Source organism: Salmo trutta, chromosome 35 (assembly GCF_901001165.1).
Source record: "Salmo trutta chromosome 35, fSalTru1.1, whole genome shotgun sequence".
NCBI lineage: Eukaryota > Metazoa > Chordata > Actinopteri > Salmoniformes > Salmonidae > Salmo > Salmo trutta.
Window position 1 is genome coordinate 22,106,298 of NC_042991.1, and position 27,727 is coordinate 22,134,024.

At 42.6% G+C, this 27,727-nt stretch overlaps 1 protein-coding gene and 1 long non-coding RNA gene across 5 annotated transcripts in view; both read right to left on the bottom strand.

Annotated features, from left to right (window-relative positions):
- Positions 1-315: 315 nt before the first annotated feature.
- LOC115174866 (uncharacterized) lies at positions 316-1,899 on the bottom strand. 2 transcript variants are annotated; one of them, XR_003871874.1, is made up of 3 exons: positions 1,424-1,899; positions 1,086-1,260; positions 316-987 (listed from the first exon to the last, which is right to left on the bottom strand). It is a non-coding gene; the product is annotated as an uncharacterized LOC115174866 (long non-coding RNA). The 2 variants fall into 2 exon arrangements; XR_003871873.1 differs by having other exon boundaries at positions 316-1,260.
- A 1,848-nt stretch (positions 1,900-3,747) lies between these two features.
- LOC115174865 (A-kinase anchor protein 7) overlaps positions 3,748-27,727 on the bottom strand; it is a 35,692-nt gene continuing 11,712 nt past the window's right edge. For 2 of the 3 annotated variants that reach the window (XM_029733828.1, XM_029733829.1), the window contains 2 exons: positions 5,321-5,356; positions 3,748-4,709 (listed from right to left, as the gene is read on the bottom strand). In XM_029733828.1, the coding sequence (XP_029589688.1) occupies positions 4,504-4,709; positions 5,321-5,356 (242 nt within the window). In that variant the 3' untranslated portion in view covers positions 3,748-4,503. The remainder of the gene's footprint in view (positions 4,710-5,320; positions 5,357-27,727) is intronic. The other variant, XM_029733830.1, reaches the window with a different exon arrangement.

Below are 27,727 nucleotides of genomic sequence, written 5' to 3' on the forward strand. Positions count from 1 at the left end.
AAGACGTTTTAAGTTGGGTATTTTCTTAAATGGAGCCCACAGATGGTCAAATCTAAGGTGGTTAACCCTTTAAAAATCCTTTACACAAAATGATTAATCAGATCACTTAAATAATGTTATTTCCCTTCATTTAAATGAAAACCAAGTGACACTTCAGTTTTAGACACAATTATCAATGTAAATTCTGCCATTAAAAGGGTGTGATTAGCTAACAATTGTCTTTAATATAGACCCCTCCCCTGATAGTTTTCCACTGGAGAGAATTGTGATTTAAGATGGTAACACCAATTACATAAAACTGAGGGACAGACATTATACTAGCCGAAATTAGCTATTTTAATAGCCTTTTGTTTTTATTGATCTATACAATATATTAAATACTTTTGTTCACTTTCTAGAATTCTAATAGATCTCTCTAAATCCCCAAAACATTTCACAACTCTACACAAGACAATTTGCACTAACATAATTTTGCAGTATAAAGGACTTGTATTATGTTTTATCATTGATAAACAGCGTAAAATATAAACAAAAACATGTATGATGTGTAATTGTCTTTACATTTTCATGATTACAAAGCCAAGGGATGAAAATACCTCCACAATTCAAGAACAACCCAATGGCTTCAATGCAGTGGTCATTTCATACTGAGAGCTATTGAGTAGAGGGAAGTTTATGACGATAAAGACTGGTCTGAAGAGAAGACTACACTCTTAAAAAAGGGTTCCTAAAGGCTTCTTCGGCTGTCCCCATAGGATAACCCTTTTGGGTTCCATGTAAAACCCTATGGGTACAGCCGAAGAACCCGTTTAGTAGTGGCTCTGGCAGGGAGCGTGTATCAATCGGAGCAGGCAGCACCAGAGATTCATAAAATGATAAGTATAGTTTCAGCCCACAGCCTGCCAATCCTTATCCGCTCACGCTGTGCACTCCTTTGTGTTTTCCTCCTGCTTTGGCAGATGGATCCAGAGCTGAGGCGAACGGGAGCTTTGAGGGCGAAGACCAAAAATAGAAGCATATGAGTAAAAAACTGAAAAACACAGCTAGAGGCAGATGCTTTAAAAATACAAGAAGAAGTCACTGACCCATCTGCTGCGAGGAAATCCCAATATAAGGGTGCAGTGTGCATTACACAAGGCTCTCCATCACAGCACCTAAGAGTGAGAGCTCTTTGCCTTTAACCTTCCCATCGCCCAAGATAGACACCATAGATCCCAGGTCCTCCTTGAGAAAGTGGTTTCTAACCTCAAGGGTCTTGTCCTGGTTAAATAAAAACAAATAATCTAAAACCCACATCCCCATGGCTTCAGATTCACTGAACCACATGGGAAACAAACTCTTAAATCAATCTTCATATCATGATTTTTGTATTGTTCATTGTGGCTAGACATGATACACAAACAGAAGTTGACATCCAGCACACCTGGTATACAGAACAACATCTCGACTGTTGAGACCATGCGCAAGGCAGCAGACAATGTTGTAGCATCCCATGACACATCTGTGACACAAAGCATATATTAAGGTTCTGGTGAAATTATGCAAAAGATAAACAAAAACATATAACACAAGCCGCAGTGAATAGCCTCTGTCTTTATTAAAGCCACTTGTAAGTGGTATTTTAAGCATAGTGCTAAAAGCATGTAAAAAAAATAAAATAAAACTGAAATTCACAATGTGCTTCCCCCCCAACTAGCTTCTTTCTACTCTTTTCAAATTGAAACATTTTCTTTAAAAATATATAAAATTAATCACGGAAAAATGTGTACACTTCCTGTTGTGTTTGTTCTGTGGTACGGTGCATTAGAAAAGTATTCAGACCCCTTCCCTTTTCCCACATTGTTACAGCCATATTCTAAAATAGATTAAATTAATATTTTCTCATCAATCTACACAGAACACCCCATAATGACAAAGCAAAAACAAGTTTTTAGAAATGTTTGCAAATGTATTAAATATAAAAACAGAAATACTTTATTTACAGTATGAGACAAAATTGAGCTCAGGTGCATCCTGTTTCCATTGATCATCCTTGAGATATTTGTACAACTTCATTCAAAATCAAATCTTATTTGTCACTTGCTTACTTACAAGCCCTTAACCAACAATGCAGTTCAAGAAATAGAGATAAAAAAAGATTCACCAAAGTAAAATTAAATTGATTGGACATGTCTATATAAAAGGTCCCACAGTTGACAGTGCATGTCAGAGCAAAAACCAAACCCTTAAGTCAAAGGAATTGTCCGTAGATCTCCGAGACAGGATTGTGTCGAAGCATTGATCTGGGGAAGGGTACCAGAACATTTCTGCAGCATTGAAGGTCCCCAAGAACACAGTGGCCGATCACAGAACACAGTGGTCATCACAGAATGATGGACCATTCTTAAATGGAAGAAGTTTGGAACCACCAAAACTCTTCCTAGAGCTGGCTGCCCGACCAAACTGAGCAATCAGGGGAGAAGGGACTTGGTCAGAGAGGTGACCAAGAACCCGATGGTCACTCTGACAGCGCTCCAGTGTTCCTCTGTGGAGATGGGATAGTCCTTCCAGGAGGACAACCATCTCTGCAGCACTCCACCAATCAGGTATTTATAATAGTCGCCAGACGGAAGTCACTCAGTAAAAGGCACAACAGCCCGCTTGGAATTTGCCAAAAGGCACCTAAAGGACTCTCAGACCATGAGAAATAACATTCTCTGGTCTGGTGAAACCAAGATTGATCTCTGACCTGAATGCCAAGCCTCACGTCTGGAGGAAGCATGGCACCATCCCTACGGCAAAGCATGGTCGTGGCAGCATCATGCTGTGGGGATGTTTTTCAGCGGCAGGGACTGGTAGACAAGTCAGGATCGAGGGAAAGATGAACAGAGTAAAGTACAGAGAGATCCTTGATGAAAACCTGCTCCAGAGCGCTCAGGACCTCAGACTGGGGCAAAGGTTCTCCTTCCAACAGGATAACAACCCTAAGCACACAGCCAAGACAATGCAGGAGTGGCTTCGGGACAAGTCTCTGAATGTCCTTGAGTGGCCCAGCCAGAGCCTGGACTTGAACCCGATCTAACATCTCTGGAGAGACCTGAAAATAGCTGTGCAGCGACACTCCCCATCCAACCTGACAGAGCTTGAGAGGATATGCAGAGAAGAATGGGAGAAACTCCCTAAATACAGGCATGCCAAGCTTGTAGCGTCATACCCAAGAAGACTCAAGGCTGTAATCGCTACCAAAGGTGCTTCAACAAAGTACTGAGTAAAGGGTCTGAATACTAATGTAAATATGGTATTTCAGTTATTATAATTCTTTATAAAATTGCAAAAACTTTTTAAAACCAGTTTTTGCTTTGTCATTATGGGGTATTGTGTGTAGATTGATGAAGGGAAAAAAACATTCAATCCATTTTAGAATAAGGCTGTAACGTAACAAAATATGGAAAAAGTCAAGGGGTCTGAATACTTTCCGAATGCACTGTATCTATCTACTGTGTGTAGTACACTAGCCTACTACAGTATCTGCAGTTCCTTGGTACTGTCTCCGCACTGCTGGTGGGAGCTGGGAGTGTTCAGTCAGGTGCCAGAGATCTCCCGGCGGATGCTAGCTCGGACAGCTGGGATAGATGCTCCTTTATGTCCTGTAGTTTCTGAGACAGAGACCGGTTGTGTGTGCACCGGGCCTTCCTAACCAGGCCTGCTGCATCACCAGCCCCTCCTACAGGGGACAAACAAACAAACACGAACCTAACATGATCCTCATTGCTGGTAGGTCAACCTTTTTGTCATATTTTAATTTGCATATTTTACCACAGGTAGCACATGGGACCCACTCTTCATTTACCTTTTCAAGTTTTAGCCACATACAGCACAGATGAGACAGGATCATGTAAACATAGTTCACAGCATATTGTCCAGCTGCATAGATGAGCTCATTTTCCCTGGTCTCAGGTTTTTGAGTTGCAGTTCCTTTTGTAGTGCTATTTTGTTTTAGCTTAGTAGAAAGACGGTGAATGTACTGACTGCACCTTGTAGAGGGCCGAGGTACAGCCTAACCTAACCAAGATCAGTCTGTAGTGTGTGTCATGACATGTCAGCTCCACTCTGAGCGTTGGAACGACCCACACCTCACGCAGCATATTAATCAGAACAGAAATTTCCTTCAGAAGGCCAACTCTTTCTCCCAGGGCACAGATAAAACAAGAATGAACAAAGGTCCACACTAGACAGATGGACTGACAGACATGACAGGAGGGATTGTGTGGAGCGAGGCTGCCTTGAGCATTGGTGACAATCAGGTACACAAAATCAAGTACACAAAAAACTGCATTTGGATTCCACACGCAATCGAGAGTTTTGCCCCCAAAACCTTTCTTCCTTCTCTAGTAAAAACACCTCAACTGGGCTTGATCCAGTAACAGTACTGCCCATTGGCTCCTGGGCCGGTTGGCTGGCTGACTGCCTGAGTTCCTGCCTGACTGGTTAGTGTCCAGTGCTGCCTGGGGGAATTAGCTGTGGTCACTTGCTGCTGGCACTGGTGTCGGTTGTTTTGACAGCGTTAGTGTTGAGGTTGTCTGAGGGCCACGACGGGTCGGATGACGCGGCCCCGTTGTGTCGAGTCTCGTCCATGAACTGCTGCACGGCCAGCAGCACGGCGTCTTCCACCAGCCTCTTACTCAGGCTCACCAGCTCCTCATCGTCAGGCTCCGGACCCCTCTTCACACCTATACAACCAACGACACCACAGCTAGCGTCACTACCCTGTTACTACTCACACCATGCAGCCTAGCAGCTCTAGGCTATATTACTCTATTCCAGCTCAGTGTCACCTACTGTCAACACAACAAGAGCTCCTTGGTTAAAAGCTCTTCAAGGTTCAAAGTTAATCAGTTAGTAGTGATGGTAAGATCATACAGTATCAAAAGCACAATCGCAAAGAGACTGGGAAGTACATTTGAGAAATTAAGTGACCTGTTACTAAGGGAATCTGTGAATTTACTGTGGCTATAGTTGCATGAGATATTCAGTGGCTGCAGTAATGTTCTCTTGTTAGCTATTGTATCAGTGACAGTCTGCCAGTGTGTTAGAGTTGGGATTGTGCATTAGAATGACAGGGGATTGGGTATTGACAGTGAGAACACTGAGAAGCTAGCTGAGACTAAAGCAGGACAAACACTGCTATCAATCTTTCATGCTGTTGCTCCAGTAGTGTTTGTGAGTCAGTCAGCTAGTTACACAATAACATGTCAAGGGAGGGAGTCAGGGAGAATACAGTGCATTAAATGAAATGGTGCTTTGGGCCTCAGAGAGCCCACTGAGAGACAGAGGCACGTACTTGTCCGAGCAGCCCGAGGCCCGCTCTGAAAAAGATCTGCAAGACAAACAATAGCCATTTAGCAACAGAATAGCACTTCTCAATTTAAATCAGACTCCATTTCTCACAATCAGAGGATATTGTGTGGCAATTAGCATATTCATTTTTTGGATTGGCCATAAATATTTAATTAATTTAATATTTAATTGATTGACAGAGCATACCTTGATTGCAGTACTGAATGCTTTGAGTTTGATAAATGTCAACACTCATTTTGAAATAGTACTTCAAAAGTACTCATAATACTTCACACATTTGATTTATGTGGTGTTTTATGGTCTTGTACTCAGAGGACCACTGTGTTACAGAATCAAGTAGTCAGATTAAGAAAGATTAAGTGTATTATTCTCTCTTAGGGATGAGTCTCCATCTCCAAGACATTTAATTAAATACTGACAGCAAAGGTGGATAAATTATTTGCTTTCTTTAGACTGCAAAGTAATTACATTTTTTTTTTTTTTTACCTACAGTGTGAAGATTAGAATAAAGTGTGCGCCGGTATATTAGTGATATTAGTGACACGTGGAGAATAACAATCAAGGCAGGAGATTGCACTTTGAACCATGGAAGTCCTCAGAACAGAGACACAGTGTACAATACATATAAGGTTGTGCATACATCCATTGAACTATATACTAGTCATTCTATTTCTAGGTATGCATACATCCATAGAACTCTATGCTAATCATTCTATTTCTAGGTATGCATACATCACACCTAGAGACAGCTTTGCGTTGACTGACACCAAACCTGAACATCGTAGACTACAGACCTTTTCTCTTCCACTCTAACTAGAATATTGAGCAGCCTGAGAGGCTAAACTCTATTCCATTAGCTGCTGCACATCCTTATGAGAGCAGTAAATGCTCCATCAGCACCCACAATAGTGTGAAAGATAAGGCTGACAGATTAAGAGCTGGCCAGCAGGGCGTATCAGAGAGAGAAGTGGTTCACCTTTTCATTTGGACTGAGACGAGGGAAGCCCAAACCCAGTCTCGTAATCATGGCGATAGCATTAGAATGAGTTTGAGAGTATTGAACTATGCAGGTATCGAACACCACTCACTCAGTCTGTCTCTCTGTTGCCCTCTCTCCTCCACTCTTGTGGCCAGACATTTCATTAGAAATGCCAGAAATGCAAGTTGTTTTCCTCCATCCCCGGGAGGGGGAGCTGTGCGGTGGAGCCTGCCTGGAGGGATTTCCTGAGGAAAAGGCAGCTCCATTAGAGAGATCCTGAGAGGAGAGTTCCTCCTAAACCACCAGGTCGTCTGAGGGAAATGAGGCGACAGGGGGCCTGGTGGCCTGACAAGATTGTCATTGGGTCTCAGCTCCAATCTGTCCTAACGAGGTTAGGAAAGGCTGTGTGTGTGATAGAGAGACATGCTTTGCTTTATCTTGGCCAGGTCGCCGTTGTAAATGAGAACTTGTTCTCAACTAGCCTACCTGGTTAAATAAAGGTGAAATAAAATTTAAAAAAATAAAACATCCAGTATGAGACGGAGTAAAGAACAAATGGCAGGAGAGAAAAGGAGTGCCCTCTTTCCCCAGGGCACAGTGGCTGCATAAAATCAAGCAGAAAGACAGACAGAGAGGAGTGCAGACAGGCAGCAATAAGCAGGACAACAATGCCATTAGGCCATAGCAAGAAACCAATCAAGGTTTCTCTCGCAATATGGATGCAGCGTAGAACACACTGAAATGAGAATTGTATCACAGATACAAATAAGGCAACTAGCACTGATTTTGTGTGTGTGTGTCTTTGTTCTGAGTCATTCCCCCAGCTTTCCTCCTCCAGTGGCTGCTAACTGCACTGTGAAGGACAGGCATACCGATCAGCTCTAGCTGGGTACAATCCCCCCTCTTACCACCACCCCACCCCTCTCCGCCATGCTGCCTTTTAAAATCCCAAAGCCATTATGTAGCCCTGTCGGGGTTGTCAGAGGCTCTGGGCTCACTGTTTGTGCCGGTGGAACAAAAGACAGCCCCTTTTTCCATGGAAAATACAGTATTCACACGGCCAGCCAGCGGCCAAACGAGCACACGCTTCTCGCACCCAGCTGTGCTCACGAGGGGTGGCGACTTCAGTCATCACCCAACAAGCATCTGACCTCTTACAACAAATCTATTCACCCCTCTCACTCCCTCTATTTTCCCTCTCTCACTCCCCCTCACCCCCTAGCTAGAAGTAGGGCAAACAGGCTCTCAGAACAAGGCAAGCTCTCTGACTGCAGTGTTTCAGAGAAAGGGCTGCATAGAGTTGGAGACAGAGAAAGAATGCAGACAGAAAATCCTGCCAAATCAAAAAATACATCCCAATTTAACCTAGCTTTGCCAGACTGGCTAGACCTTTGGACCAACTCATAAAAATGTCTTGAGAAATGAAAAATTAATTGGTTGGCAGCATGGGAGCTGCCAGTGCTGAGAGAGCTGCAATGTCCATTGATGGAGAGGCTGTTAGCACACAGCAGCTCTAGAAAGAGAAACTGTCACTTTGACAGACAGCCCCAAGTCCACATTTACACACTAGTTACAGAGACAGAAACACGCACATTTATGGCATGTGCACGGTGTTGGACTGTAAACTCCTCCGCAACGCCAAGATGAGACCTAAAGTGCAAATACAAGTACACACGCACACAAAATCACATACTTACCCACACACACACACACACACAATACAAACACAATTATGGACACTTAGACACACACAATACAATTATGAGCCCCTTTATTTCTCCTATAGATCTGATTTAGAGTCCCAGCCACATGCAAACCATAAGACAGACACACACACACACACACACTTACTGATCTTCTCCTCCGCTCGGGAGAAGGGAAAGCAACACAACTGCCCCATGGCCGATCCTCTCCGCTCCCTCTCTCTTTTCCCCTCTCTATCACTCCCTACTCTATTCCGTTGCAAACGGATGAGTGGTAAAATCCAGCACAGCTTCCACACCGCCTGAGATGGAGTGAGTGAATGAGGGTGTAAACGAGAGGCTGAATGCTGCACTCGCTCTGTGATAGAGAGGGGAGGGGTGTGAGAGTCCGGACAATGTGACCGGGAATATTTTAATTTACTGGCAATTTGAGAAATTTCCCGGACCCACATGCATTGGGTGAGTAACCCATTAGGGCATCCACCCACGGTGCTCAGAATAACACAAATCACACTTAGATTATGGTAATGCATCTTAACAGAACATGTAACTCATGTAATGAAGCAGCCAATAAAACATTTTCAAATATTTGCCTAAATGCAATTTGCTGTAAATCACTATTCTAAACAGTGCACCTGATAGTGATTCCGTAAAAACAAGGACATTTCTAAGTGACCCCAAACTTTTGAACAGTAGTGTACATTTGGCAAATGTATTTCCATGTACTTCCCTATATGCCGATATGCCATTTCGCTCCTGTTCTATTGGTTTTCGTATCAACTTTCTTTCGTTGTCCAGAGCCAAAGGCACAATTCCAGTCATATTAGCAGCCCATCCTAGTTGTTGCATTTTTAGACTCCCCCTCTTTCAAGTTCCTAACAGAGATTTTAATCTGAGCCTGTAATCGAACCCACAAATGCTGATGCTCCTGATACTCAACTAGTCTAAAGGTCAGTTTTATTGCTTCTTTAATCAGGACAACAGTTTTCTAATGATCAATTAGCCTTTTAAAATGATAAACTTGGATTAGCTAACACAACGTGCCATTGGAACACAGGAGTACGCCTATGTAGATATTCCATAAATCAGCGGGTTTCCAGCTACATTAGTCATTTACAACATTAAGAATGACTACACTGTATTTTTTATCAATTTGATGTTATTTTAATGGACAAAAAAAACAACGTTTTTCTCTCAAAAAAAGGGACATTTCTAAGTGACCCCAAACTTTTGAATGGTAGTGTATATAATGAATCCTGTCTATACAGAAATAGATAAAATCATTCAAAATACTTCACCAGAAAGCCTGACATAGCCACAGAGGAATTGAGGATCATTACCTTAATTAAAAAAATTGCTGTTGATTGTTTCAAATCGCAAGCTTGTAGGCCTATGACTATTTGGGAAGGCCTCAATTTGGGCAGCGCGCGTGGCAATAGGCCTCTGTCTATTCAGGAAGCCTGCGTGGCAATAGGCCTCTGTCTATTCAGGAAGCCTGCGTGGCAATAGGCCTATGTCTATTCAGGAAGCCTGCGTGGCAATAGGCCTATGTCTATTCAGGAAGCCTGCGTGGCAATAGGCCTTGCTGATTATTGAGTTGCGGCCGTCAGTGAAAAGCATCTAAAATATGTGTGAAGATAATGTGTCTTGAGTATAATTTTAAATGTTGAGACAAGGGGTGTTTGGCGAAGATATAGGCGAGTCTCTCTCCAGAATGACTCAGCGGTCTTCTGCCAATTCTTGCGCTTTCACTGTGTGAATTGTTCACCCTTTAATAGAAATGTTTTATCAATTCCCCATTACATACAGTGAGTGTACAAAACCTTAACACCTGCTCTTTCCATGATATAGACCAGGTGAATCCAGGTGAAAGCTGGGATCCCTTATTGATGTCACTTGTTAAATCCACTTCAATCAGTGTAGATGAAGGGGAGGAGACAGGTTAAAGAAAGACTTAAGCTTTTTGACAGTTGAGACATGGATTGTGTGTGTGTCTAATGTTTTGTACACTCAGTGTATTTCAAAACTATAGTTCCTCACAGTAAGCTATTTAAAAAATCTTTCCAACAATCTCCACCTTGATAATCACCAATCCTCAGCGTGAAAGAGCAATGGAAGTTATAGGCCTACTCCTGCATTGGTTTATAAGCTATGATTTCCATGTGATAATTTCTTTAACCGCCAATGGATCACAGTGTATCAATGTGTCCTTACGGAAGAGGCTGGTGATCTCGCATCAGTTGAATTTTTTTATGATTAACCACACAGACAATGATTTTGAAAAATGAAAACGTCATTATTGAAATGAAGCTCATCCACGAAAATGCGCATTTGAAAATCATAACTGGCACGCAGAATGGTACAGTAGGATACATTGTAAGCATCCCGACATTCACGCACCAGCTATGAAGTCTTTATAAAATAATTGCCTCCCATTTCCGTGGTAGGATTTAGCCTATAGGCTACTTTGAAGCGAGGTAAGACATGCGTCATAATATGAAATAAAACATTCAGCTTTCAAACCATTAAGTATATTTTCTAAACACATACTGCCTTCAGCTCACATTGTAAAGTGGTGGGTGACACGCTGATAGCCTGTTGCCTGCAGTTGAATGGTGAATGTGAGGCGAGCTTCAACTACCAGTTGAGAAATAAAAATAGTATCTCTTTTTAATCGTGCACCAAAACTGTTTTACACACATGACTGCATTTAGAATAGTTGCACAATGAATGGGATAATAAAGACATGTTTTATTCCAACAGGAACCAGCTGAGTAGCTGCAGGAGAAGTCCTTCTCAAAATAGGCTCTGTGTGCTGGGCGTGTGATATTTGTGTTAGATAAATATGATGCATGACTATCGACACACAAAAGGCCAATTTAATGTCACTAAATTATGCAAATGAACCTATAGACAGATAAGCATGACGGTCAAACATATTTACATCGACTGGTATTTCAATCAATGAATAAAAAGCATTTTGCAACAGGATTTATTTTTGGGTCATTTTGGCCGACAACTGTTACTTATCGGCTTAAAAAAACTAATTGAAGCACTACGACTATAACTCACATTTAATGCGCTAACCTACAGACCCAAAAGATCAAAAAAAAATCACACCAACCGATCAAAATGTCAAAGTGCAAATCCAATCATCCTTTTCAACAATTCAATAGTTGAACAATGGTAATTGCTTTTAAACAGTGGCTTTTTGAGCAAAAACTAAGAATAGAAAAATGACATGTCAGGCAGAGAGACAGGACATACAGATCTAGCTATAGGTAATGAACACTCATCTGATGTCCACTTCATTATTAGCCATCTCTGCTCTGACTCCACTGGCCCAGGTACCCCTCTCAACACTGTCACCACCTCTCACCCACCATCCAAGGCCCACTAGAAGGCAACCTTTGTGAAATACTACGCCAGGGTAACTACAGTTCTCTCCTCTACTTAACCCTCGACATACAAGATTTAATTAGCAGCTAATTCAATCTAGTCTGTTGGTATTCAAAATATCTGTGATTGTGGAGGAGTGAGAGATGGATGGGTGGGCACACTATGGCCAGCTTGGATCTCACACACACACGGCCATGACAGGGTGACGCCTGCTTAGAAAATAATGAAATAAAACTGCTCTCTGGACGTCAGCACTGCTAGATGCCTGGAAGTCTCTACTAAGGGGGGAAAACGGTCTGTCTATCAGTCTGTGGACCTCATCTAGATGACGGTGCTGATATTAGACACAGCTCTGTTATTGTTGTTAAACACTGATAACATCAGAGCTCTTTTAGCTTGGAACGCCGGTGTTTATTATTTCTGGAAAGTTCCACTGATGGCAATTTACCAGGTCTAGTTGCATTTGAAAGATGAAAGCCTTGATTAAATCAGATCTATCAATGTGTATTGAAAGCCAAATGCACCCGAGCATTACTTTTAAATGTTGGACAGCGTGAATCTGACAGATACTAAATGAATCAGGGACTTGTTTTTGTGCGAGAAATGAATACATTTATTCAGACAGTGCAGAGACTACTGAGCCTTACAGTGTAGATCATAGAGATGTGTCCACATAATTAATAAATCGCACAACAAACAGCATCAGATCCATACAACAGCATGTTTCATATGCAGTCTCTCTGAGCGAGCAGGTAGGGCGAGGCCATTGTTGTGCGGTGGCAGGTAGTCTAGCAGTTAAAAGCATTGGGCCAGTAACCAAAAGGTTGCTGGTTCAAATCCCTGAGCCAACTAGGAGAAAATAATACTAACGCCATCTCTATAATAAAAAACACAAGATAAGGCAACAGGGGGATTTTCTTGTCAATACCAGTAGCTCTGTGAACGATAAGGTTTGACGAGGCAGCTGAACTTCTTATCAAAGCTTTGTTGCTCGGCATATGGGAGCCTAAGCCGCGCCGAACTGCGATTGTCATCGATGGGACTATGCTGGACTCTTAAACTGTGATTGGAAGAGATTTAGTTGGAGACAATCTATTATGGAGGACCAGCAGCTGTCTGAGTGATGAGTTGTGGCCAATCCTTCCAGATGCTGGATTCAACCTGAGTCAGCCAGTTAAGGATGTGTGATGGCATTGTAAGTAACAGGCCATTGATGGACCACATACACGGCAGCATTTGTCCTCAGCTGGCTGAGAGGGCCAGCAGTCTCCAGCTCCCAACAACAGTAACCACACAGCTGCTTCTACTCTAAAAACACACTAAAATGCAGATTCACTCACACACACACACACACACACACACACACACACACACACACACACACACACACACGTGTAGGCAAAATTAGGCACACGCAGACTCACATGGGCACACATACACTGTTAAACCCTCCCCATCCCATTGTGGTGCTACAATGTGCCAATCGCTGTGCTTCGATGGAACAGGAGAAAAATTACAGAGTACAAAAACACATGACTGGATGTTCATGATGAGCTAGGGCAGTTTCCCAACGCCAGTCCTCCAGTAACCCCAGCAGTACACATTTTGTTGTAGCCATGGACAAGCACACCTGATTCAACTTGTCAACTAATCATCAAGAGAAAGAAAAGGATTCTGGCCAAGGAAAAAGCTTTTAACAGATTAAATGATCACTCTAAATGAACAAATTGACAATTCTTCTAAAGATTAAATTACAACATTACAATTACTCAGTGGAAAACAGAGAGATTTGGAGCCACATGGTGAAAAATGCTCCAAACATTTTATGCATTTACAGAGAAATGTTGCCAGGAAAAACATATCAAAACAAATTTGAGAGAATGGCAGTCATCTCCCAATGATATATTTCAAACAGCTGTTCACCTTAGAGGAAGACAGCCCTAAAATCTGAGAATTCTCAGACATTTTATATAGAATCACCCCCACCTGAAACTTACTGACGAGCAGCAAGGTTTGATCGAGGAACTACTTTATCCCATTGAATCATTCAAAAATAGGCAAGTCACTAGGCTGATGGAATTCCAATTGAGGTTTATAAAATGTTCTTTGCAGAAACCCCTACTATCTGGCACCCACCACGAGGGAATAATTTCATTATTAAAGCAACATGCAGGAGTTCAATATAAAGAGCCAATTAAACTGAAAAATTGGAGACCCATCACGTTACTTGGTTGTGATGACTGTATAATGTCGAAAATGTATTTCCTTAAAAGTTAGAAAAGTGATACGAAATATAATCCACCATTATCAAAACAGTTTCTTGGCAGGGAGATTCATAGGAGACCGTATCAGAAGGCGTCTTGAAATGATGTATTATTATGATAAAGCAAATGAACCGGTCCTTATATTTATTGCAGATTTTGAAAAGGCATTTGATAAGATCAGATGGGACTTCTTATATGAATGTCTGAAATACTTTAACTTTGGCGAGTCCCTCATAAATAAGGTAAAGGTATTATACCAGGACTCGGCAAGCAAAATCATAAATAATAGGTACATCTCAGATAGTTTAAAACTGTCAAGAGCAGTGAGACAGGGTTATCCTCTCTTGCCTTATCTATTTTTAATTGGAATTGAAATATTAGCTAAAAGGTGACAAATAGAGATTGAAGGATTAGACATGTATGGTTTTATGACCAAGAGTTCTACCTATGCAGATGATACCACCTTCCATCTCTGTCCTCAAGCTGCCTCCACAAGTGCCCTCAAAGATTTAGATGATTTTGCCAATGTATCCAGTTTGAATCCAAATTATGACAAGTGCTCACTACTTAGACTGGGATCTTTAAAAAAAACTCCAACTTTGTATTACCACGTAGTGTGCCAATTACATGGACAGACGGGCCAGTAAATAAATGTTCTTGGAATACATTATGCCTGAACGACCTACATTTTGAAGCAAAATGTAAAAAGTTTGCCTTTCCGTGGTTAATATTTTGTCAATCATCTTTCCATACACTGAAAAGTCATTAATACATCATTTAGCTCTCTCAATTCAATTATCTTGTCTCTCCCGTCGCAAGATATTTTTTTCAAACAATATGAACAGAAAATATGTAGATTTATATGGAACAATAAACCAAAGAAAATTAAGAAAATATATGTATAAATCATTAAGAGGGTGGACTAAGACTGACTAATTTAAAAGGCCCTGGTTGCAACCTTGAAGGCATCCTGGATACAGAAACTATAATCCAATCCAAACTGGATTTCAGTAAATGAACTTCCCTTTTCAACTTAAAAATGTCTCTACCAAAATAAAATAAGTATTTTTAGCAATGCATCTCCATTCCTCCAGGAGGCAATAAAATCAGGGATATACTTCCAATTCTATCCACCTGAAAACCCTGGGGAAATTCAGCAACTTACTTGGTACAACACAAATATTGAAATTGATGGACAACCTCTTTGTTGGCAATCTTTAATTGAAAAACACATTTTCAAAATGCATTGTGGACAAGGATGGAAAGTTTGATATTGGAACATTGTGTAGAACCTATGGGGATATTTGTACAACTCATACATATTCTCAATTGGTGTCTGCTATTTCACATGGAAAGTTAAGATGAAGAAAGGAAAGCACAACTTAACTGTATGCCGTACTACTATAAAAAAATATATAAATGATTTGTCATTGTGTAGCCAATTCTGAAATTTGTATGGAATTGCAGAGTAAATTGGTATATTTCAAACATATTGGGAAGATATTTGACAAGCCAAAATCATGGAAGCAGGTCTTAAATTGTACATACAAAACATCAATAGATACATATTCAAAAGCCTTTCAGTTCAAGATATTCTATAAAATTCTGTCAACAAAGCAAATGCTTTGCATTTGGGGTGTTGAGCAAGACACAAAATGTAGATTCTGTCATGATGCCAGATGGTGAAATGTGCTCCAGAGTCCAATGGTGGCAAGCTTTACACCACTCCATCTGACGCTTGGCATTGGGAATGGTGAATGTTGCTCGGTCATGGACACCCATTTCATGAAGCTCCTGACCAACAGTTCTTGTGCTGACTTTGCTTCAGCGGTCCCGTTCTGTGAGCTTGTGTGGCCTACCACTTCGCGGCTGAACCATTGTTGCTCCAAAACATTTCCACATCACAATAACAGCACTTACAGTTGACCAGGGCAGCTCTAACAGGGCAGAAATTTGACGAAGTGACTTGTTGGAAAAGTGGCATCCTATGACGGTGCCACGTTGAAAGTCACTGAGCTCTTCAGTACGGGCCATCCTACTGCCAATGTTTGTGTATGGAGATTGCATGGCTGTGTGCTCGATTTTATACACCTGTCAGCAACAGGTGTGGCTGAAATAGCCGAATCTACTAATTTGAAGGGGTGACCACATACATACATACATACATACATACATACATACATACATACATACATACATACATACATACATACATACATACATACATCTCAAAAAAATAAAGGGAACACTTAAACAACACAATGTAACTCCAAGTCAATCACACTTCTGTGAAATCAAACTGTCCACTTAGGAAGCAACACTGATTGACAATAAATTTCACATGCTGTTGTGCAAATGGAATAGACAACAGGTGGAAATTAAAGGCAATAAGCAAGACACCCCCAATAAAAGGAGTGGTTCTGCAGGTGGAGACCACAGACTACTTCTCAGTTCCTATGCTTCCTGGCTGATGTTTTGGTCACTTTTGAATGCTGGCGGTGCTTTCACTCTAGTGGTAGCATGAGACGGCATCTACAACCCACACAAGTGGCTCAGGTAGTGCAGCTCATCCAGAATGGCACATCAATGCGAGCTGTGGCAAGAAGGTTTGCTGTGTCTGTCAGCGTAGTGTCCAGAGCATGGAGGCGCTACCAGGAGACAGGCCAGTACATCAGGAGACGTGAAGGAGGCCGTAGGAGGGCAACAACCCAGCAGCAGGACCTCTACCTCCGCCTTTGTGCAAGGAGGAGCAGGAGGAGCACTGCCAGAGCCCTGCAAAATGACCTCCAGCAGGCCACAAATGTGCATGCGTCTGCTCAAACGGTCAGAAACAGACTCCATGAGGGTGGTATGAGGGCCCGACGTCCACAGGTGGGGGTTGTGCTTACAGCCCAACACCGTGCAGGACGTTTGGCATTTGCCAGAGAACACCAAGATTGGCAAATTCGCCACTGGCGCCCTGTGCTCTTCACAGATGAAAGCAGGTTCACACTGAGCACGTGACAGACGTGACAGAGTCTGGAGACGCCGTGGAGAACGTTCTGCTGCCTGCAACATCCTCCAGCATGACCGGTTTGGCGGTGGGTCAGTCATGGTGTGGGGTGGCATTTCTTTGGGGGGCCGCACAGCCCTCCATGTGCTCGCCAGAGGTAGCCTGACTGCCATTAGGTACCGAGATGAGATCCTCAGACCCCTTGTGAGACCATATGCTGGTGCGGTTGGCCCTGGGTTCCTCCTAATGCAAGACAATGCTAGACCTCATGTGGCTGGAGTGTGTCAGCAGTTCCTGCAAGAGGAAGGTATTGATGCTATGGACTGGCCCGCCCGTTCCCCAGACCTGAATCCAATTGAGCACATCATGTCTCGCTCCATCCACCAACGCCACGTTGCACCACAGACTGTCCAGGAGTTGGCGGATGCTTTAGTCCAGGTCTGGGAGGAGATCCCTCGGGAGACCATCCGCCACCTCATCAGGAGCATGCCCAGGCGTTGTAGGGAGATCATACAGGCACGTGAAGGCCACACACACACACTACTGAGCCTCATTTTGACTTGTTTTAAGGACATTACATCAAAGTTGGATCAGCCTGTAGTGTGGTTTTCCACTTTAATTTTGAGTATGACTCCAAATCCAGACCTCCATGGGTTGATAAATTGGATTTCCATTGATTATTTTTGTGTGATTTTGTTGTCAGCACATTCAACTATGTAAACAAAAAAGTATTTAATAAGATTACTTCATTCATTCAGATCTAGGATGTGTTATTTTAGTGTTCCCTTTATTTTTTTGAGCAGTGTATAAGACTGCCTTCCAGCAATACTGCTGACTCCATGGCCCACACTGCCAACCCATAATCTGAGCAACGTTAAAAAGGAACAGAGCTTAATATTGGTTTTCAGACAACTTTCACTGAACACACAAACTGAGTCTCTAGTGCAGGGCTCGCCAACCCTGTTCCTGGAGAGCCACCGTCCTGTAGGTTCCTAATCTAGCACGCTGATTCTAATAATTAGGTGGTTGATAAACTGACTCAGGAGCGAAAACCTACATGAGGGTAGCTCTCCAGGAACAGGGCTGGAGAGCCCTGATCTACTGACTCAGACATGGAGCCCAGCCCTACCTTGGACTTGGGAATGACTTTGTGTGAAGATCAGCTCTGCTCACAGTGAAGCTGTAAAAGTGATCACGAGGCACGTACAAAGCCTTCAGAAAGTATTAACAACTCTTGACTTTTTCCACATTTTATGTTACAGCCCGAATTTAAAATGTATTCAATTTACACTTTTGTCACTGGCTTACACACACACACACACAAATAAATACCCCATAACGTCAAAGTGGAATAATTTCTTTGTCATTTTAAACAAATGAAAAGCTGAAGTGTCTTGAGTCAATAAGTATTCAACCCCTTTGTTAAGGAAAGCCTAAATAAGTTCAGGAGTAACAATTTGCTTAACAAAATCACATAAGTTGTCATGAACTCCATCTGAGTGCAGTGTTTAACATGATGTTTTAAATGACTCATCTCTGTACCCCACACATCTTTAAGGTCCCTCAGTTGAGCAGGGAATTTAAAACTCAGTCAACCACAAAAAACAGGGAGGTTTTCCAATGCCTTGCAAAGGGCATTGAATATCCCTTTGAGCATGGTAAAGTTATTAAATTACACCTTGGATGGTGTATCAATACACCCAATCACTACAAAGATACAGGGGACCTTCATAACTCAGTTGCAGACAATGCAACAGTAGTGGGCTTGATTACCAACAACGACGAGACAGCCTACAGGGAGGAGGTGAGGGCCCTGGGAGTATGGTGCCAGGAAAATAACCTCACCCAACGTCAACAAAACAAAAAAAGGAGCTCATCGTGGACTTCAGGAAACAGCAGAGGGAGCACCCCCCTATCCACATCGACGGGACCACAGTTGAGAAGGTGGAAAGCTTCAAGATCCTCGGCGTACACATCACTGACAAACTGAAAATGGTCCACCCACACAGACAGTGTGGTGAAGAAGGGACAACAGCACCTCTTCAAGCTCAGGAGGCTGAAGAAATTTGGCTTGGCACCTAAAAGGCGAGGTCAGTACAGGCGCATCAAAGCTGGGACCGATTGACTGAAAAACAGCTTCTATCTCAAGGCCATCAGACTGTTAAATAGTCATCACTATCACATTAGAGGCTGCTGCCTATATATAGACTTGAAATCACTAATCACGTGAATAATGGAATTTTAATAATGTTCACATCTTGCATTACTCATCTCATATGTATATACTGTATCTTAGTCTATGCCGCTCTGACATTGCTCATCCAAATATTTACACTACTGGTCAAAAGTTTAAGAACACACTCATTCAAGGGTTTTTCTTTATTTTTACTATTTTCTACATTGTAGAATAATAAGAAGACTTGCGTGGGCCAAGAAACACGAGCAATGGACATTAGACCAGTGGAAATCTGTCCTTTGATCTGGAGTCCAAATTAGAGATTTTTGGTTCCAACTGCAGTGTCTTTGTGAGACACGGTGTGGGTGAACGGATGATCTCTGCATGTGCATTTCCCACCGTAAAGCATTGAGGAGGTGGTGTTATAGTGTGGGCATTCTTTGCTGGTGACACTGATTTATTTAGAATTCAAGCCACACTTAACCAGCATGGCTAACACCGCATTCTGCAGCGATACGCCATCCCATCTGGTTTATCCTTAGTGGGACTATCATTTGTTTTTCAACAGGACAATGACCCAACACACCTCCAGGCTGTGTAAGGGCTATTTGACCAAGGAGAGTGATGAGTGCTGCATCAGATGACCTGGCCGAAAACAATCCCTCAACCAAATTGAGATGGTTTGGGATAAGTCTGACCGCAGAGTGAAGGAAAAGCAGCCAACAAGTGTTCAGCATATGTGGGAACTCCAAACCGCGACTCGTCACTGAAAAGCACTTTTTGCCAGTTCTGTCTGGTCCAGCGACGGTGGGTTTGTGCCCATTGGCAACGTTGTTGCCAGTGATGTCTGGTGAGGGCCTGCCTTACAACAGGCCTACAAGCCCTCAGTTCAGCCTATTGCGGACAGTCTGAGCACTGATGGAGGGATTGTGCGTTCCTAGTGTAACTCGGGCAGCTGTTGTTGCCATCCTGTACCTGTCCCGCAGGTGTGATGTTCGGATGTATCGATCCTGTGCAGGTGTTGTTACACGTGGTCTGCCACTGCGAGGACGATCAGCTGTCCGGTGAGTAATCGCAGCTCTTTTCGGTCATAAGAGACGGTAGCAGCAACATTATGTACAAAACAAGTTACGAACCACGCAAAAAAAAAAAAGACAATAGTATGGTTGGTTAAGAGCCGATAAGACGTCAATCATCCCCTCTGGCGCCATCATGATGGGTATGTTTGTAATCGTTAAGGACTGGGGAGAGTTTCAGGATAAAAAAAACAATAACAGAATGGAGCTAAGCACAGGCAAATTCCGAGATGAAAACCTGGTTCAGTCTGCTTTCCACTAGGAGATTAATTCACCTTTCAGCAGGACAACAACCTAAAACACAAGGCCAGATCTACACTGGAGTTGCTTATCAAGAAGACAGTGAATGTCCTCTTTCCATGGTTAAATGCGGTGGTTCGCGCTTTCAGTTTTGTGCGAATGCCGCCATCCATCCCCAGTTTCTGGTTAGGGTATGTGACGTTACTGAGTGGCCGAGTTTGTTTTGACTTAAATATGCTTGAAAATCTAAATCGCAAGACCTGAAAATGGTGGTCTAGCAATCAACAACCAATTTGACAGAGTTTGAATAATTTTGAAAAGAATGGAAAAATGTTGCACAATCCATGTGTGGAAATCTCATCTTACCCAGAAAAACTCACAGCTGTAAATTGCTGCCAGAGGTGATTTTACAAAGTATTGACTCAGGTGTGAATACTTATGGAAATGAGATATCTGTATTTCATTTTCAATCAACTTGCAAAAACATGGTTTTCACTTTGTCAAATATCAATTTTGAATTTGGGCTAGAACACAACAGAATGTGGAATACATCAAGGGTTATGAATACTTTCTGAAGGCACACATAGGCAGTGTGTACATAAGCAGTGTGTGCTCACACTAAAGATGAGGCCCTTGCTATCACCTTTCTGAATATGACTAGTGTTATTCATCGCTGTGCCATCATGGCTTACTCACTACACAAAGATAGTGTATGTTTCTAGTTGCTACCCAAGACAAACATCCAAGATACAATATCAGCTGGCCAAGCCTAAATACCACACACACTTACACCCACTCAAAGTCAAGGCCATTATCATTAAAACACACTTGGGCCTATATAAATATCAACTTACAGTGTATAGTAAAATCTGTCTGAAATGCCAGGCAAAGGACAATTAATAAATAATACCACAATATATCAATACATACACAGTGCTCATTTGAACAAATGTAATGATGCCTCCAACATGAGCAAGAGGACTGTCCAATAGGCCTATTGCACGTGATGAAAACATCCTGTATCTCATAGGCATAGTTCAGCAGGACAGCTCAAACGCTATTATCTCTCTTTTAACCAATGAGGCCTGAAGGAATTGAGCATGTGCACCCCTAACTGGAGATCCTCCTGCATCCCCTAACTGGAGATCCTCCTGTATCCCCTAACTGGAGATCCTCCTGCATTTACAAAAACAACACTGTTACGCTACACCACCCCCGTGCTACAGCAATGTCCAGTTCACAAAATCCTAGTTGATGTGTTCTGCAGCAGAGGGGGAACATCCTATCTTTAGGACTATTAAAAATGGCCAGCTTCAGTCAGCTGATTCTGGTTAGTTCTAATCGGGCAGCTTAGTCTCCCATTCAGAGGACCCCACTTTTGTTAGTGTCTTATGTCAATGTCACACCAAATAATTATCACCACATCTCGTTCAGCGGCCTTGATTCCCGGGATTTCAGTTTGTTAGTTTATGACCCCAGCACGCTTTGTAGTCAGAAACATTAATTTTACATAATTATGACATAAAATTGAAGGTTGTGCAATGTAACAGCAATATTTAGACTTAGGGATGCCACCCGTTTGATAAAATATAGAACGGTTCCGTATTTCACTGAATGACTAAAACGTTTTGTTTTCGAAATGATAGTTTCCGGATTTGACCATATTAACGACAAAAGGCTCGTATTTCTGTGTTGATTATATTATAATTAAGTCTATGATTTGATAGAGCAGTCTGGCTGAGCGCTGGTAGGCAGCAGCAGGCTGTGGGTTTGCATCGCGCCGACAGAGATAAACACCTCTATGATTTACGACTCATTGTGTAATCATAACATACAGGAACTCAAGTCCTTCTGCTCACCCAATCTAAAATTCCTTACAATCAAGTGCCGGCAATTCTACCTACCAAGAGAATTCTCATCAGTTATAGTCACAGCTGTGTACATTCCCCCTCAAGCAGACACCAAGAAGGCCATCAAGGAACTTCACCGGACTATATGCAAACTGGAAACCATACATCCTGAGGCTGCATTTATTATAGCTGGGGATTTTAACAAAGCAAATATTAGAACAAGTCTACCTAAATTCTTCCAGCATATTGATTGCGCTACACGCATGCGCAACACCCTCGACAAATTCTACTCTAACTTCCACGATGCATACAAAGCCCTCCAACACTCCCTTCGTCAAATCCAACCATGACGCCATCTTTCTCCTTCCTTCTTATAGACAAACTCAAACAGGATGTACCAGTGACGAGAACCATTCAGCGCTGGTTGTTTTGATCTCGCGGACTGGAATATGTTACGGTCAGCCTCAGAGAACAACATCGACCTTTACGCTGACTCAGTGAGTGCGTTTATAAAGAAGTACATTGGACATATTGTACCCACTGTGAATATTAAAACCTACCCTAACCAGAAACTGTTGATGGATGGCGGCATTCTCGCAAAACTGAATGCACGATCCACCACATTTAAACATGGAAAGAGGTCTGGGAATATGTCTGAATATAAACAGTGTAGTTATTCCCTCCGCAAGGAAATCGAACAAGCGAAATGCCAGTACAGGGGCAAGGTGGAGTCGTAATTCAACGGCTCAGACACGAGACATATGTGGCAGGGTCTACAGGAAATCACGGACAAAAAGGAATCCAGCCACGCCAGGGACACCGTTGTCACACATCCAGACAAACTAAAACACCTTCTTTGCCCACTTTGAGGATAATACATTGCCACCGTCACAGCCCGCTAACAAGGACTGCGACCCCCCCCCCCCGGCCAACATGAGAAAAACATTTAACCGTGTCAACCCTCGCAAGGCCCGGACGCATCCCGAGCCACGTCCTCAAATCATGCGCAGACCACATTCAATCTCTCCTTATCCCAGTCTGCTGTCCCAACATGCTTCAAGACAGCTACCATTGTTCCTGTACACAAGGCAAAGATAATTGAACTAAATGACTACCGCCCCATAGCACTCACTTATGTCATCATAAAGTGCTTTGAGAGACTAGTCAAGGATCATATCACCTCCACCTTACCGGCTGCCCTAGACCCATTTCAGTTTACATACCGCCCAACACGTCCACAGACTACACAATCGCCACCACACTGCCCTATCCCATATGGACAAAAGGAATACCCATGTAAGAATGCTGTTCTTTGACTACAGCTTAGCATTCAACACCATAGTACCCTCCAAGCTCATCATCAAGCTGGAGGCCCTGGGTCTCAACCCCGCCCTGTGCAATTAGGTCCTGGACTTTGACGGCCTGCCCCCAGGTGGTGAAGGTAGGAAACAGCATCTCCACTTCGCTGATTCTCAACACTGTGGCCCCACAAGGGTGTGTGCTCAGCCCTCTCCTGTACTCCCTTCTCACCCATGATTGCGTGGCCATGCACGCCTCCAACTCAATCATTAAGTTGCAAACAACAGTAGCGGGCTTGATTAAAAACAATGACGAGACAGCCTACAGGGAGGAGGTGATGGCCCTGGGAGTGCAGTGTCAGGAAAACAACCTCTCACTCAACATCAACAAAACAAAGAAGATTATCATGGACTTCAGGAAACAGCAGAGGGAGCAGCCCCCTATCCACATCAAAGGGACAGCAGTGGAAAAGGTGGAAAGTTTTAAGTTCCTGGCCGTACACATCACAGACAAACTGAAATGGTCCACTCACACAGACAGTGTGGTGAAGAAGGCAGAACAGTGACTCTTCAACCTCAGGTGGCTGAAGAAAATGTGGCTTATCGCCAAAAAGCCTGAAACTTTTACAGATGCAATCTAGAGCATCCTGTCGGGCTGTATCACAGCCTGGTACGGCAACTGCACCACCCTCAACGCTCTCCAGAGGGTGGCGCAATCTGCACAATGCGTCACCGGGGGCAAACTACCTGCCCTCCATGACACCTACAGCACCCGATGTCACAGGAAGGCCAAAAAGATCAAGGACAATCAACCACCCGAGCCGCTGCCTGCTCACACCGCCACCATCCAGAAGGCGAGGTCAGTACAGGTGCATCAAAGCTGGGACCAAGAGACTGCTAAACAGCAAATCACTAATGCAGAGGCTGCTGCCTACATTGAGACCCAATCACTGGCCACTTTAATAAATGTATCACTAGTCACTTTAAATAATAATGTCTCTTTAATAATGTTTACATATCTTACATTACTCATATCACATGTATATACTGCATTTTATACCATCTACTGCACCTTGCCTATGCCGCTCAGCCATCGCTCATCCATATTCTTATATGTACATACTCTCATTCACCCCTTTAGATTTGTGTATTAGGTAGTTGTTGGGGAATTGTGAGATATTACTGCACTGTCGGAACTAGAAGCACAAGCATTTCGCTACACTCACATTAACATCTGCTAACCATGTGTATGTGACAAATATAATTTTAAATCGACAACCGCAGATCACGTGGGGTGCTGAGGAGTATTTCTGTCTGTAATAAAGCCCTTTTGTGAGGGAAAACTAATTCTGATCGACTGGGCCTGGCTCAGTGGGTGGGCCTATGCTGCATCATACAGTACGTTAAATCATTAATAAGTAAAAAAAAAAAAAAAAATAGAGGTAAAAGAAAATACAGCATCATATGATTCAAATGCATCATACAGGGATGATTTCTGTATTTTGAAAGTTCCATATCTTTAAAATTTGATTGCTAACAAGCAAAGCATTTTGGGACTATGTCAATTTTATTTCACCTTTATTTAACCAGGTAGGCAAGTTGAGAACATGTTCTCATTTACAACTGCGACCTGGCCAAGATAAAGCGACAAAATCAGAGTTACAAACAAACGTACAGTCCATAACACAAGAAGAAAAAAAAGTATATGTACAGCGTGCAAATGTAGAAGAGTACGGAGGTAGGCAATAAATAGGCCATAGTGGCGAAATAATTACAATTTAGCATTAACACTGGAGTGATGGATGTGCAAGTAGAAATACTGGGGTGCAAAATAGCAAGAGGGTAAGTAATAATATGTGGGTGAGGTAGTTGGGTGTGCCATTTACAGATTGGCTATGTACAGGTACTGATCGGTAAGCTGCTCTGACAGCTGATGCTTAAAGTTAGAGAGGGAGATATGAGTCTCCAGCTTCGGAGATTTTTGCAATTTGTTCCAGTCATTGGCAGAAGAGAACTGGAAGGAAAGGCGGCCAAAGGAAGTGTTGGCTTTGGGGATGACCAGTGAAATATACCTGCTGGAGCGTGTGCTACGGTTGGGTGTTGCTATGGTGACCAGTGAGCTGAGATAAGGCGGGGCATTACCTAGCATAGACTTATAGATGACCTGGAGCCAAAGTTTGGCGACGAATATATAGTGAGGACCAGCCAACGAGAGCGTACAGGTGGCAATGGAGGGTAGTATATGGGGCTTTAGTAACAAAACAGATGGCACTGTGATAGACTGCATCCAATTTGCTGAGTAGTGTTGGAGGCTATTTTGTAAATAACTCCCCGAAGTCAAGGATTGGTAGGATAGTCAGTTTTACGAGGGTATGAGTGACGGAGACTTTGTTGCGAAATAGGAAGCCGATTCTACATTTAATTTGTATTGGAGATGCTTAACCTGTTGTGGTATAGGGGGCAGTATTTTCACGGATAAAAAACGTACCCGATTTAATCTGGTTACTACTCCTGCCCAGAAACTAGAATATGCATATAATTAGTAGATTTGGATAGAAAACAAAAGTTTTTTTTTTAACCTTGTCAGCTCAGGGATTCAATCTTGCAACCTTACTGTTAACTAGTCCAACGCACTAACCACCTGCTTTACATTGCACTCCACGAGGAGCCTGCCTGTTACGCGAATGCAGTAAGAAGCCAAGGTAAGTTGCTAGCTAGCATTAAACTTCTTATAAAAAACAAATCAATCATAATCACTAGTTAAACTAGTAATATCATCAACCATGAGTAGTTATCTAGCCTGTCCTGCGTTGCATTGAAGGTTGTGCAATGTAACAGGAATAACGTTTTGTTTTCGAGATGATAGTTTCCGGATTCAACCGTATTAATGACCTACGGCTCGTATTTCTGTGTTTTATTATGTTATAATTAAGTCTATGATTTGATAGAGCAGTCTGACTAAGCGATGGTAGGCAGCAGCAGGCTCGTAAGCATTCATTCAAACAGCCCTTCGCAATGCATTGCGCTGTTTATGACTTCAAGCCTGTCAACTCAAAAGATTAGGCTGGTGTAACCGATGTGAAATGGCTAGCTAGTTAGCCGGGTGCACGCTCTGAGACTTGGAGTGGTTATTTCCCTTGCTCTGCATGGGTAACGCTGCTTCGAGGGTGGCGGTTGTCGATGTGTTCCTGGGTTGAGCCCAGGTAGGAGCGAGGAGGGGGACGGAAGCTATACTGTTACACTGGCAATACTAAAGTGCCTATAACAACATCCAATAGTCAAAGGTATATGAAATACAAATTGTAGAGAGAGAAATAGTCCTATAATTCCTATAATAACTACAACCTAAAACTTCTTACCTGGGAATATTGAAGACTCATGTTAAAAGGAACCACCAGCTTTCATATGTTCTCATGTTCTGAGCAAGGCACTTAAAAGTTAGCCTTCTTACATGGCACATATTGCACTTTTACTTTCTTCTCCAACACTTTGTTTTTGCACAATTTAAACATGTTTCATTATTTATTTGAGGCTAAATTGATTTTATTGATGTATTATATTAAGTTAAAATAAGTGTTCATTCAGTATTGTTGTAATTATATATATATATATATATATATAAAAATAAAATGTCCGATTAAACGGTATCGGCTTTTTTGGTCCTCCAATAATCGCTATTGAAAAATCATAAATCGGTCGACTTCTAGTCTGGAAGGAGAGTTTACAGTCTAACCAGACACCTACGCATTTATAGTTGTCCACATATTCTAAGTCAGAACCGTCCAGAGTGGTGATGCTAGTCGGGCGGGCAGGTGCCGACAGCAATCGGTTGAAGAGCATGCAATTAATTTTACTTGCATTTAAAAGCAGTTGGAGGCCTCCGAAGGAGTGTCGTATAGCATTGAAGCTCGTTTGGAGGTTTGTTAACAGTGTCCAAAGAAGGGCCAGATGTATACAGAATGGTGTCGTCTGCGTAGAGGTGGATCAGAGACTCACCAGCAGCAAGAGCAACATCATTGATATGTACAGAGAAAAGAGTCAGCCCAAGAATTGAACCCTGTGAAACCCCCATAGAGACTGCCAGAGTTCCGGACAACAGGCCCTCCGATTTGAAACACTGAACTCTGAGAAGTAGTTGGTGAACCAGGCGAGGCAGTCATTTGATAAGCCAAGGCTGTTGAGTTTGACAGAGTTGAAAGCCTTGGCCAGGTCGATGAAGACGGCTGCACAGTATTGTCTTTTATCGATGGCGATTATGATATTGTGTAGGACCTTGAGCGTGACTGAAGTGCATCCATGACCAGCTCTGAAACCAGATTGCATAGCGGAGAAAGTACAGTGGGATTCAAAAAATGGTCAGTGATCTGCTTGTTAACTTCGCTTTCGAAGACCTTAGAATGGCAGGGTAGGATA